A 15,193-nucleotide genomic window follows, 5' to 3' on the forward strand; every position below is an offset into this window, starting at 1 on the left:
CCCCCCCCCCCCAACACACACACACACACAAAACCCTGCACACAACATTAACGGTTTTATTCATGACTGCCAAAACTTGGCAGCAACCAAGATGTCCTTCAGTATGTGAATGCACAAATAATCTGTGGTACCATCCAGACAATGGAATATTATTCAGCACTAAAAACAAGCTATCAGGCTATATGAAGACATGGAGGAAACTTAAATGCCTATTACTAAGTGAAAGAAGCCAATCTGGAAAGGCTACATTCCATATGATTCCAACCAAATGACATTCTGGGAAAGACTAAACAATGGAGACAATAAAAAGATCAGTGATTGCTAGGGGTCAGAGGGGAGAAAGGGAGGCAGAGCACAGAAGATTTTTAAGGAAATTAAATTACTCTGTTTGATACTATAATGGAGGATACATACATGTCATAAATTTGTCCAAATCCACAGACTGTACAACAACATCTAATGTGAACTATGGACTCTGGGTTATAATGATGTACCCATGTGGGTTCATCAATTTTAACAAATGGATTGCTCAGGTGGAAAATGCTGATAATAAGAGACTGTACATGTGTGGAGACTGGGAATATATGGGAAATCTCTATCTTTCTCTCATTTTTGCTGCAAACCTGAAAACCACTCTAAAAAAAAGTTACGCTTATGGGGGGTGGGGGAGGGGGAGCATCACCTGGATTTAATCATGAGTTAATAGACAAATTTAAACATTCTAAAACAGGACCAACCATTTTTCAAACTAATCAGGGTCAAGAAAGATAAGGAGATTGAGAAACTGTCCCAGACTGGAAGAAATTACAGAAGCGTGACAACTAAATGCAATATGGGATCCTGAATTGAACGGGTGGACCAGAGAAAGGGTGTTAGTGGGACAATTAGTGGAATGTAAATAAACTCTGTAGATTAAGCACACTAATCACTGTTAGTTTCTTAGTTTTGAACACTGTACTACAGTTATTTAAAACGTTAATAACATTTGAGGAGACTGGGTTAAAGTTTTTACTTTTTAAAAGTCAAATTATTTCAGTGATGCACTTCAAGAACAACAGAAAGAAAGCCAAATTATTCCAAAATAAAAACTTTAATTTAAAAATAAATACAGAGTACAGATTAGCTAACAAATGCCACTATATAAATGCATAAACTAAACCAGAGATCAGCCAACTTTTTCTGTAAAGAGCAGAACACTAAATAGTTCATTTAGGCTTTGTGGGCCTAAGTCTTTGTCAAAACTACTCATCTCTGCCATCTTAGCACAAAGCAGCCACAGACAGTAAAAGTACCAATCACGCCTGTGTTTCAATAAAAACAAGAAGGAATGGATTTAGCCCGTAGGCTATAGTTTGCTGACTCTGCAATGAAACACAGCAATTTTTTAAAGAATACGGTATAGTTTGACATAGTATCATACATAATAGTTATTCTTTCTTAAATAAATGTAATCAAACTTCTTCCAGATTTATCAAATGAAATAAAAATCTCTTCTATTACATATCATTTTCAAAATTCTTTCTCATACACTGTTGTTCTGTTGGTTATGTGCATAGGACCATTAAAAGGAGATACTTAATATTTTAGTAAAGATCAGAGCTACATTTCCTATTAATAGTTCTAGCACAGAATGAGCTAAATAAAGGATGTACTCAAATAAATAACCTTCCTCTCACCTCAAAATAAACTTAGTTCAGCATAAAAACAAAAACAACAACAAATATATATATATATATATATATATATATATATATATATATATATATATGAGCATTTGGAGCCCTCAATTTTCAAATCTAACTTTACCTAGAATTTCAGTGTCAAAATATTTTTAAAATACTTAAAACCTTCCTCCTCCCCTTACTATACTTTAAAACAATTTAAATTGCTTCTAGTTATATTTCACAGATCAGTCTTTGAACATATTTTCTAACTGATTTGGCATTATCTAATCATTCATCAGGTAATTTCAGAAAATCTAGCTATTCAAGAATCAAGGCATAAAATGAGTAAAATCATCTAGCTTGGGATCTGTATATGATTTCTTTAATTTGACAACTTATCAACTTTAGATAAAATGGAAGAGTTGATTATCTAGTTTAAGAGGTATACATTTTATAAATAATCTAAAAAGTAAAAATAAGGTACAAATTTCCAGTTATAAAATACATAAGTCATGGAGATGTAATGTACAACATGATGACTATAGCTAATATACTGTATTATTGCCTATTTCAAAGATCTTAGAAGTCCTCATCTCATCACAAGAAAAAAAAATATCTGTAACTATGTATGGCAATGGATGTTAAGTAGACTTATTGTGATCGTTTCACAATACATAAACATCAAATCATTATGTTATACATCTGGAACTAATATAATGTTATATGTCAAATATATCAATAAAAAACATGAGAATACCTTTATTAAAGGCTGTCAGGTTTAGTCACATGATTTTCAAACCTCACTAAATTAATTCAGAAAGAACTACCAAATTTGGAAACTAGAAAGAAATAAACGTTAGATTTTTTTACCCAAGAGTTAGCACAAGTAAGACCAAAGGCAGCATGACTGAAAAACTGAAATAACACAAATGACATGGTAAGTGATATAATAAACACATCTCAACATTAGACATTTTTAAAAGGTCAAGGGCCTGGGTTAATTGTAATTAGCCTGCATGGGTTATTTTTATCACACTGCCTCGCCAAGACCCATGGGAATGCATGCCCAGAGTTCAGGAGTTTCCTCACTACAGAGCCGGATAATATTGAAGACAATCAATCAGAGTGATTCACAGAGCGCAGGCCCAGACCAGTGGAGGCCATCAAGTGGTCACAACTTACCCCAACGTGTTGCCTGCCAGCCTGCCCAGAGTCTCAGAACCTGAGAGAAACCATGGGGAATCACTCGTCCTCCCAGGCCTGGATGTCCTCCCTGCTCCCGAGTTGCTGTTCAACTTCGACCTGGGGAGGGGAAAAAACAAAAACAAAAATGGGAGGTAGAACAGCTACAGAACAGTTCCAAACTGCCTAGGCACAAGCCTGGGTTTCCCAGCCTCACTACCCTGGCAGTGACTGTGCTCAAATACCAACCCCACAAATTCTCCCACTGCTCCTCCTGGAATGTATACTTCACATCAAAGAGCAAGCCTAACAAATCACAGGCTCCTGGCAATCCAGCACTCACTCCTGGTTGAAAGTGTTTTCATGGTTTAACTGCAAATGAATTGTTCTTTAGATTTTTTAAAGGAATCCTGCTTTCCTTAGAGGCAGTCAACTGAAATTCATCATACATTATCCAGTAACTCTTTTAATATATCATCATTTATAAAGACTACAATTTTAAACACCATTGTCAATCTCAAATTGAGTTACTGGATTTGGAAATATTAAAAAGGAAAAAACACGGAGTGCCAGTGCTCAATTGGTACAGCGTGCGACTCAGTCTTGGGGTCATGAATTCAAACCCCACGTCAGGTGTAGAGATTACTTAAAAATCTTAAAAAAAAAAGATCTAAAAAGTCATTTCAATCAAAGAACAGATCTGACTTGGGACCTACCACATACATAAATCATTCTTCTGGTAACAAATTTCTGTTAAGTGATCTACTCTTCTGCTATTTTTAATGCTAATATTTTAGCTATAAATCACCACTTGCAGAAAAATTAAAATCAAACTACAAAATAACCAGTTCACTATTTTAAGTCCCTCATTTTCTACAATGCTTTTTTCTTAAACTTGAGGGCTATCAGAATCAAAACACAGGTTTAATATAATATCTTTTAAGAGCTAAATACTTACTAAATGCAAAGGGCATAATGTCTTACCCATCGTTATTATCAGGTTTGCCTAATTCCAATCTGTCTGGCTGTACTGAAAAACCGATTCTGCAAACTCTACCATCCTGAAAGCAAAAAAAAAAAAAAAAGAAGAAGAAGAAGAAATGGCCCAAGTAAAAATGTGTATTAAAATATGAATTTATTCAATAAACAGATTATGTCCCCATCACTGTCAATTCATAAGACAACATATAAGCTCCTTTCCAGAAGGCACTCACACCTGACGTGCGCAAGTATGTGTTACATACATGATCAGGATAGCAGCAAAAATAAGGTAAAGTATCCCAATCTAACAGAATTCAGAGTAAGTAAATGACTGGGTATCAGGAACTTCTCCATTCTGTTACTAACTAGTTTCAAGCTGTAGTAAATCATTTAAGCTTTCTCTGAGCCAGAGAATGTACACAATAAGGAAATAGAACTGGGTGATCTCTGAAATAACTCTTGCGAGAACCTTCTATTTTAAAAACAGAAAATTTTCTGGCTTAAAAGGAAGACACATGATAATGCACAATTGTTATTTTAACTGTTCCTTTTCATTTCTGTATCTTACAGTAAACGATTTACCTCAAGAAGAAAGGCAGCATGATTTGGTCCTACCACACACTGTTTGATAGTAGCCTGTTCCAATACATTCAAAGGGGGATGGCTAGGGAATAAAAAAGAAAGACAAAGAAAAATAATTTTTTAAATGGCAAACACATTCTAGGGTTGGTTGGTTGTTTGGTTTTTATCCAATTAACCAAAGGAAAAGATAGCTGGCAAAACTTGTTTCTAAAAATTATTATTTACATATCTTAAAGCAATATTGAAAAATAATAATTGTGATATCCTCATAGTTACTGTATGTCCTTGGTATGCCAGACTTTTAAAAAAAATCAGTATGAATAGAACCTATAATTCAAATGAAACGAATTAATAAAAGTTGATAGTTTACAGTATTCTTAGTAGCTTCTACCTAAATGAGTTTTTTCCTAGTTAAGAAAAATCGTTTTCAGAAAATTTAAAATACCTTAAAACTATTACCTGTTTAAGTTGTATTTGTTCAGTTTCTCTGAAACTTCCCGTAACCTTTAAAAACAAAACAAAAGGAGAATAAACTACATGTACCAATTATTTTTAAACAAAAATAGTTCTGATAGGTACTTGTATCATTATTTGGTGATTTCTAATAGTAGCACACAAAGAAATTTGCTATGGCAAGAATGTCTTTATATTGTCTTTGACTTCTGTCCCAAGAAAAGAGTCACAAGTCAACTCTACAATTCCCTCATTTCCCTACAATTCCTACTTTCCTTCACTGCCCCATTAGCAACTTCAATAATAACAACATTAATCCCTTTTTACAGATGAGGAAACTGAGGCTCCTAGCATTTATAATACAAAAAGTGGCAATAAAGCTGGTTCTTGAAGCAACACCAGTGGAAAGCCAGTTTTTAAACACTGTGTGCTACATATGTCAAAAGAGATTCTTGCATATCTCTTTGTACACGTATACCATGGAATGAAAATATGGAGGAGCAAAGATCTATTAAGAATTTAACATAATGGGACAGAAAAAGCATGAAAGCCTAACTGACTTAAGACACAGTCTCAAGTTCCTGAAGGACCTTCTGATGCAAAACTGTACAAATTAAAACCTCCACGTCATCTATAAAACACGAATAACACCTCCTCCCATTTCTTTTGCTTTTTAATATTTCAAGTTATTATTTAAATTTTAGTTAATATATAATACTGGTTTCAGGAGTAGAATGTAGTGATTCATCACTTACACCGAAAACTCAATGTTCATTACAGCAAGTGCCCTCCTTAATACTCATCACCCATTTTGCCTATCTCCTCCCTCCATCAACCCTCAGTTTGTTCTCTATAGTTAAGAGTCTCTTATGGTTTGTCTCCCCACCGCCTTTTCTTTCCCTTCCCCCATGTTCATCTGTTTTGTTACTTAAATTCCACATATGAGTGAAATCATATGGTACTGGTCTTTCCCTGACTGATTCATTTCACTTAGCATAATACACTCTGAGTAGCTCCATCCAGGTCATTCAAATGGCGAGATTTCATTCTTCTTGATGGTTGCATATTACTCCACTGCACATATATACCACTTCTTTAGCCATCCATCGATGGATATTTGGGTTTTTCCCATAATTTGGTTAATGCTGATAATGTCGTAAACACTGGGGTGCACATACACCTCCATCATTTCCAAGAGTGTCAAGTATGCTTCGAAAAATCTCAAAGGGCTAAATAACTAGAAGACATTAACTCATGTTATCTATTATGATTTTGCAGTTTCTCTCAAGGAAACAGTCTTGAATATAAAATATTATAATACTAATTTAAACTAGGCACTTTTGTCAACTTCTATAACCAAAACAACTGCTTGGTCTTTGAAACTTTTTCATAAATAATTCTCTTAAAAACAATTTTAGAAAGCAATAGAAAAAAATTAAAACATTAAGAAACTCCATGAATTTTGCATTCTAACAAGTGACAAAAATACACAACTTCAAATTTCAATAATTTGTACTGACAGGTGAGAGTGGTATACATACTCCAAAAATACATCATACTTAAAGCCAGTTCAGGATTAAAACGCTGCCACAAACCATATTATATGGGCAAATAATATGTCGGTAAGAGATTCTAGTAGGACCCAGCTGTCTCTCCACTTTACTTTATCCTATAAATTCTATTCCCTGTTTAATGCTGAGGAACATCTTTCAAACACTAACATATATACAGTTACTTTCCAATTCTGAAGCTTACTCCTAAGCAAGAATTACTTTCAGACGATGCCATACTTAACTTCTCTCCCACTCACTGGTGACTTTATTCTCACTCCCAAAGAACAGCACTTGACCATGTGTGAATTGGCCCCAAAGAAAATACATTTTCATTTTTGTTGCCTACCGTTGCATTTACTTTCATTAACAAAATGTGTTTTCCTTGTCCAGTCAAGTCAAGCCTTTTCACCAAATCCGAGTTTGCTCACTTACAAGGCATGCTTCTTCTATGTTCCAAAAAAGATAAAATACCTTAAGAGTAAAGCATTATGGGATTCATGAGCTCTGAGAGAAGACCAACTAGAAAATGGGGATAAAATAAACTGGAAGGCTCTTTCAGAACCCCTGGAGCAAAGGGGCAGAGTTGGAGGGAAAAGGCTAAGAAAGGTTTTACTTCCTAAACAGAACAGTAGTGACACTTTGAGAAGGTATGTGTTTTCCTGCATACAAGTAAACCCATTTCAACCCCATTCCTTTTTCTTCAACCAACACTGAATGGACAACTTTCACAAAGTACACAGTTGTGGAGGAGAGAGAGAGAGGAGTTGGGGCAGATAAAATTTATCAAAGTCTTTTCAAACTGCGGAATAACTGATTTTAAAAATTAAATGCCGCTTTCACAGCATATTTCACGGCTCCAAATATTATTCCATGTACACAGTACTTACAACACTAAATAAGCTTTGAGAACATAAAAACGCTAAAAGGACTAAGTCAAGAACTCAACAGCAAATTTCAGGCCACTGAGGGGCTGGTTACTACTAATTTTCTAATCTTAAAAATCACAGTGGACTCCTCACCATATCTGAAATGTATACCATCTGTACTGGAAACAATGCCTACTGGATAGCAAGAAATCTGGGACTTACTCCCAAGCTCATCTACTACTGACAGGGCTCATTTGAGTCTGTCAGGTTTCATGTTCTCACCCTGTAAGGGAAAATGTGGTTCTTTTCAGTCCTGGAATTCTTAAGAATGAAAAGCAAATATATATATCAGTGGGGAATACATACATACAGTTTACATGAGAATAGCACCTACTGTCATATTCAATTGCATCTAACCCATCTGAAACTTTCATATACAAACTGATTTTACATAGACATTTAGGCTGTTTCCCCAAGTATCAAGTTTTTTAAGTTTCTTAAATTTAACCCCAAAATTTACAAAAAATTTATCATTCTTGCAAATATCAAGACTGTTACTAGTACTAAATTGGTCCCCTAAGCATAAATCCCAGATAATCATGACAAAGAAATCTACAAACAAACAAAAAAGGAGTATTGGGGTGCCTGGCTCAGTAGGTTAAGTGTCTGACTCCTGATTTCAGATCAGGTCATGATCATGGGATTGAGCCCCCACTTCGGGCTCTGTGCTGACAACCCAGAGCCTGCTTGGGATTCTCTCTCCCTCTCTCTCTCTGCTCCTCCCCTGCTCATACTCTCTCTCTCAAAATAAATAAACATTAAAAAATACAATACAATACAATAAAATAAAATAAAAGCGTATTTAGTTCCCTCTTTTACATCATGGACTCCTCAGCGCACACACAAATCACAGAATCACCGCAGACCAAGGATCACATTCATGTACTAAGTTACTGAATGTCTATACATGATTATTAGGCACTCATCTACTTTAAAGGATCTTTCTCCAAAGGCTTATTACAATGCTTAAACTCATTAACTATATTCTCTCTTATAGCAACATGAACAAAAAAAATCTCCCTTGTTTTCAAAATAAAAGGAAAACTACCCTAGAACTCACCAAATTCCATTTCAGAATAAATCTTTACATGTGGTTGTGATGGAAAACAATTTTAAGAGCACCGCACAATATTACAAAATAACCTCATAACTCAACATTTAATCTCATTCAGGGGCAGGCAGGAAAGCCTTTGTGAAGTGCCTGTAACACACAATGGATAGGCTAGCAATAAGCTCCCGACAATCCTTAGTACTCCTACACCAAAGATTTATTCTATATTCCAATTCAATAACCTATTTCATTCCTTTAAATTTATAGGCATTTTACAGATCCAAAGGCTGGAATTTTTTTCTTAAAGCACCAATGTAAGGTAACAGCAAACTGATGTTTAAAAAGAGACAAGAGGGGTGCCTGGGTGGCTCAGTTGGTCAAGTGTCCAAATCTCGATATACTGGCTTAAGTTGTGATTTCACCAGTCATGAGATCAAGCCCAGCACAGCCCCACTGTCAGGCTCTGTGCTGAGCATGGAGCCTGCTCGGGATTCTCTCTCTCCCCCTTCCTCTGCTCCTCCCCACCCCATCCCTCCCCCCACTTGTGCGTGCATGAGGGCACACTCTCTCTCTCAAAATAAATATTTATTTTTTTTTAATGTTTTATTTATTTTTGAGAGAGAGCGTAAGCACAAGCAGGGCAGGGGCGGGGGGGGGTTGAACAGAGGATCCAAAACAGGCTCCATGCTGACAGCAAAGAGCCTGATGTAGGGCTCAAACTTGCTAACCTCAAGATCATGACCTGAGCTGAAGTCAGACACTTAACCGACTGAGCTGTTAAGGCACCCCAATAAATAAGCTTTTGAAAAAACAGACAAGAAATCAAAGTATAACCTACTAGACTCTAACATATTTCATTGCTGCCCTGAAAATCCCCTATAAATTCAATCTCCTTTTCCCCAAATGTAATATTCTAATTTCAAAGATAATTCATCTTCTCACTGAGCCTCAACTGGTAATAGCATCAATGCAGGCTCCTCCATTTTAGAATTCTCTATCTACCCGTCACATATCACACCTGCCCATTTAGACCTACATACCCCTACACTGTATGAAACCTGGTGGATTTCTAGCTGAATTTCTAAAACTAAAAAATGGTATATTTAGATCACAAAAAGGCTTCAATTCTCCAGGATGGAAAGATATTCCTGACACACCAGCTAGCTACTACAAGATGATGGCCTTCATAGATCTGCAGCTATAAGACAGGCTACACCTTCCCATGTTTCATGTTTACCGGTAATTACCTTAATGGTGGAAAACTGACAAAATCTGCCACCAGTACATTTCTACCAGCATCACTCCTACTTATTTCAGGACCAGCTCAAATATTACCTCCCCCATGAACTTTTCCTGACAGCCCTACTTTTCTTCCTACAGAAGTCAACAACTTCTCCCAAGCAAAGACAGGATAAACCAAGTCTTTCCCCACTCTTCCGCTTCTTTAGATACAGTTCCAACAGTGAAAAATATATAATAATACTTGTATATAATCCATTTCAGAAGAAGAAAAGGTTCCTGATCCTAATCTCAACAAAATTAACTCCCTAGGTCTTCCACCTCAAACTAAAGTTTAAAACAGGCAAGAGGGGCGTCTGGGTGGCTCAGTCAGTTTTAGCATCTGACTTTGGCTCAGGTCATGATCTTGTGATTTATGGGTTTGAGTCCCATGTCAGGCTCTGTGCTGACAACAGCTCGGAGCCTGGAGCCTGGGGCCTGCTTTGGATTCTATGTCTCCCTCTCCCTCTCTCTCAAAAATAAATAAACTTAAAAAAAAAAAAAAGGGCAACAAAAGTGCAAATACACAGATTTCTTTTAGGACAGTTGCCCATATACCTCTTATAAGCAGACAAGTTAACATACAGAAAACGTTTAATAACTCACCACTTAACCCAATAATCATTATTATCATACTGCCTTTAAAGTGACCTCACTCCAACCTTTACCTATCCATCCACAGAATAAAACTTTTGCATACCCTTATCATTTTATTTTGGAATAAATGGTTTAATAATCCATATAAAGAAACAACAGCCAACAGTAGTGTTTACCTACATCACTAAATCGTATAATACAAATCTGTGCTCAGATTATCTTCTTGTAGAAAAAGAAAACACTGTAGGAATATTGCTGGCATTTCTCCAGAAGAAAACTCCCTAAATCTTAAAGCCCAAAACTCAAGAAGCAATGAAATTACAGATAATTTTTTTTAAGCAACTATGTTGCTAGACAGATGGTAGAGATAGGAGTCAAACTTAAGGCCTTTTCTGCTAGATCACCCTCCACTTTTCTAAGTATAGGCACTCAGTCCTTAATTTTCACATTGTTCTTTTACACAACTATGGCATCATACTATATACACTGCCACCTCTGAACAGTCTCTTTGCATGCCAGCTGCTCAACATTATCACTGACATCAAATTAAAGCTATCACATGGTGATCCCACCTGCCAGCCACTGTCACAGGGAGAAAAGGCTTTGTTTTGGGCAAAATTACCAAGGGCATTTTTACATCATCATTTAATTGTGCCAGCATCTAGTAAGCACACCCTCCCCCACCAGATAACTGAAAACCTGGTGCTGCCTTATTCAATCCAGTCCAGAGGGCATCCAACCCCAAAACCCCTTTTCACACAGTCCCAGAGCAAGGCAACAGGAAACCACCTAAGGCATGTTCCTAGGGAAGCTTCTTTAGGAGGTCTTGGGTGTAAGATGGAAGGGGTCAACAGAGTCTTCTCATCTACACTGTGGATTTGTTTTTCTAAAACCTTTCTTGCTACCCACCCACCCTGTGTTATGACTTAAATATTGGGAGCTACAGATACCCTGACCAACAGGATGGCAGGGAAGAACCTGGAAAGATTAGGGCTGCCTTGGCCCAAGCAAGAAGCACCAACACATTAGGGATGATTCTCTTATCTCTGTGATCATGAAAGACTTTTTCATTGTATGTCTGAAATTTTACTTCAAGACATTCAACTTCTGGATACATTTTTTTTTTTAAATCCATTTTGTACTGCTTCTAACTGAATTTAATTAACACTGCTCATGGGTTCCCCAGCTTCAGGATTTCCAAAATGGCGAATGGGAATGGGAATGGATGAATAATAAGAGAAGCAATGTAGCTATTTGGACAACACACACATTCAAAAAAAAAAAAAAATTACTATACTTCATTTTCACAGCAAAAATGTGAGGCCATAATCTTATATTAAATATAAACTAAATAAATTTAGTTCTATTAAAAACTCCTATTTTTGTCCTTAATTTTCCTCAGGTCACAGCTGACCATAGAAAACTTCAGAAAATTTAACACTAAGGAACCAAAGATTAAGATTATGGTAAAGACCAAAGAGAAACTAAAAATTTACCAAAATACGGGCTTCAAGAACACAGAGACCATTAAGTTTATTTCTTTCTATCTCCTATGAAGGGTTTTCTCTGAAAGTACATCAGAATCCCTGGATACATGTTTTTCACCTCCCCACATATTCCTAAAGGGTCTTCCCAAAAGGGAAGAGTCTCACTTCCCAATTCCTCATGTACTTTAAGGATTCTCAAAATTTTATCTTAGAACCACTTTACACTCAATTGAGGACACCAAATTGCTTTTGTTTATAAGAGTCAGAAACACTGATATTTATAATATTAAACACCGAGAAAATATTTGAATATTTATTTCAAAAATAATAAACTCATTACATACTGACAAAAATTACCTTATGAAAAATAACTATTTTTCCAAAAATATTTGTGATAGGAATACATTTCTACTGTTCTACATTTTTGCAGACCTCTTTATTATCAGTCTTAATATAAGATAGCTAGAATCTCAGATTGCTTCTGCATTCGGTATGTTACAGTATATTGTTTTGGTTGAAGTATGTGAAGAAGAGCTGGCCAGGGGAGTGATATTTTAATACTCCTTACAGGTCACGATAGATTTTCTTCTTTGATATTATACCAAAACTCGACAAGTGGTCATTTCTTAAAGGTTGGCAGCAATGTGAAACCTGAAACCTACCACATCTTTTGCCCATGTGTGAGTCTAGAACAGCATGCATTGGTCATTTGGAAAATAATGGTTGACTGACTTATACAGATCTTCAAAAATCATGTTTGTTAAAGTCACTAACGATCTACAGGGTCAAACACACAATGATGAATACAAATTTCCCAAAATTCTAATATGTGACTGAAAGCTCAATTTTATTACTGACAACAAATAGCTTCAGCTGTTTTCCTTGAAGTGACAGGCACACTATGGTCATTTTTGAGAAAATGTCTGTCAAATATCGTCTTTTAAATAAAAGTAGTATTCTTGAAGAAAGCAGCTAGTGTGGCTTGTAACTGAAACAACTGCAAAGGTGGTTTTCCTCAAGGCAGCCAACGTTCTTTTCATTTTGTCACACTATGTATTTTTTTTTTAAATTTTTTTTTTCAACGTTTATTTATTTTTGGGACAGAGAGAGACAGAGCATGAACGGGGGAGGGGCAGAGAGAGAGGGAGACACAGAATCGGAAACAGGCTCCAGGCTCTGAGCCATCAGCCCAGAGCCTGACGCGGGGCTCGAACTCACAGACCGCGAGATCGTGACCTGGCTGAAGTCGGACGCTTCACCGACTGCGCCACCCAGGCGCCCCTGTCACACTATGTATTAAAGGGGCATACATCCACAGGTTAAGATTTACTGCTTCACCAAGAAGACCCTTGAGTGAAACTGGCTTTTCTTATCCTGTAAGTACAAAAAAGTAAAGAATACAGTAATTTTCAATACAGTTTGGTGCCACTACTTTGATTTGTGCTAAGAAGCCAGTATTTTACCCGCCACTGCTTTTGAACAATAGCACAAATTTCAAAACAGTGGAAAAGACAAAACCTCAGTATTATTATGAAGGTAGTTTTGACCTGCAAGGCCGTGAGAGGGTCTTAGGTAGGGATTCACAGAGTCAACAGACCACGTTCTGAGAACTGCAATACTCTATTCTAAAATGCATGGTGCCATGAAAGTGGCTAATACTAAAGTGATGTTAGAAAACAAGTAATTGTTCATTCTTCTTACCAATACAGCCACAATAATCTAATTATGCACTTTTAAAATAGTTTTTAAATTATGCATATTCTTTGATACTACACTAAAACTCAACAAGTAATAGTTTCTTAAAGGTTGATTGCAATGTGGAATCTGAAACCCTATTAATGAACTTTCCATATTATTACACTAAAACCCATTTGTTATATACTAAAACCCAGTGGCCTGTCTTACACTTCGAATAAATCATTTGCCCATACGTGATTCCGTTTAGATGTACAATGGCAGAGAAGTAACATGAAGTAGCATAAAACAGATTTAACTTTTTAATAGTGCCTCCCTGATAGTATTAAACTCCTATGAAAGACATTAAGTGACTATAATTCACTTGCCAATGGTTTTCAACAGAAGACGCAGCAGTGGGGACAAAGATACAGAAGAGCCCCCCTAAGATTTATATACAAAAGCTATAGTCAATTACTAAAAGGGGGCAGAGGGAGCCTCACAAACTGCCAGCCTACAGATGTACACATGATGCTGAATCACATAGCATTTTAAATTTTTAAAAGATTTTTAAAGATTCTTGGCCAACATTTAAACTTGGAGGATTTCACACAGAATTTCAGGTTTTTAGCTTCTTTTGAAAAATGAGATCTACAAACTGTGCTTATTCCCCTTATGGTGACTAGAGAGGTACCCAGGACTGCAGGCATCTGGGTTTGAGACCACTGATATGGAAGGATTACTCCTCCCAACCTCTGAAGAAAGTATTTGCTTGCTAAAGAGGAATCTGATTACAGTTTTATAATTCAGATCTCAGCATGTACAGTGATCCCTAATATATCTTTGCTCAGCCATAAGCACATTTTATTTCTTTAAATTTGACTTTACAATTTCTAAAATAGTGGTCTGACTTTTCTCACTTTTTGCCTACCCAAAGAGAACTAAGCCAAGCAGACAACATCTGACTTTACTATTAAAAGACCCCAAATCACACAAATGACAGCTTTTACAGAGGGAAAACCCATCTGTCAGCTTCCTGAATGACAATTATAGGTAGGACTTCTATACATACTTCACACTTATGGAGATGACAAATGCTAGTTTATGTAATATGTTCACTTTGCCCTAAATAAATGATACAGGACATTCACCTTCAAGATGCATTCAAGACCAAAAAGTAAGTAAGTTTCTAAATAAATACTATAAATTCATTAAATGTCACACATTTTTTTAAATGGGAAGTTCTTTACACTATTTCCCCTAAAATGGTTTTCGGTTAAAACCGTTAAAAGAGTTCTAAAAAATGGGGCACCTGGGTGGCTCAGTCGGTTAAATGTCCTACTCTTGGTTTCAGCTCAGGTCATGATCTCATGGTTTTGTGAGTTCAGGCCCCATGTAGGGCTCTATGCTGACAGCATGGAACCTGCTTGGGATTCTGTGTCTCCCTCTCTCACTGCCTTCCCCCAACTCATGCTGCCTCTGTCTCTCTCAAAATAAATAAATAACCTTTAAAAAAGAAAAGAGTGCTATAAAATTAAAATGAGAAAATTCATATTACAGAAATGTTCTCTCACAGGAAAAAAAAAAAGGCTTTCTACTTACAAATAATTTCTTCCCCTAACCTGGAAAATATCCCGCTTACAAACTCCTATCTAGTGTCATGAATAACATTTTTCCTAATAAAATGAAAAGGAGACCAAAATCCCAAACTCCTGTGCCATTTGAAAGTCAAACACATCTCTGAAAAACTAAATGCCGAACACAA

The 15,193-nt window shown here is 36.3% G+C and overlaps 1 protein-coding gene across 6 annotated transcripts in view; it reads right to left on the bottom strand.

Annotated features, from left to right (window-relative positions):
* The window catches only part of UBR5 (ubiquitin protein ligase E3 component n-recognin 5), a 139,769-nt gene that overhangs the window by 92,003 nt on the left and 32,573 nt on the right, over positions 1-15,193 (bottom strand). For all 6 annotated transcript variants that reach the window (XM_040494151.1, XM_040494149.1, XM_040494152.1 and 3 more), the window contains exons 2-5: positions 4,869-4,913; positions 4,410-4,491; positions 3,831-3,907; positions 2,847-2,966 (exon numbers count right to left, since the gene is read on the bottom strand). In XM_040494151.1, coding sequence (XP_040350085.1) covers positions 2,847-2,966; positions 3,831-3,907; positions 4,410-4,491; positions 4,869-4,913 — 324 coding nt within the window. The remainder of the gene's footprint in view (positions 1-2,846; positions 2,967-3,830; positions 3,908-4,409; positions 4,492-4,868; positions 4,914-15,193) is intronic.

The sequence above is a fragment of the Herpailurus yagouaroundi genome, unplaced genomic scaffold (assembly GCF_014898765.1).
Source record: "Herpailurus yagouaroundi ecotype Mexico unplaced genomic scaffold, PumYag 186, whole genome shotgun sequence".
NCBI classification, from domain to species: domain Eukaryota; kingdom Metazoa; phylum Chordata; class Mammalia; order Carnivora; family Felidae; genus Herpailurus; species Herpailurus yagouaroundi.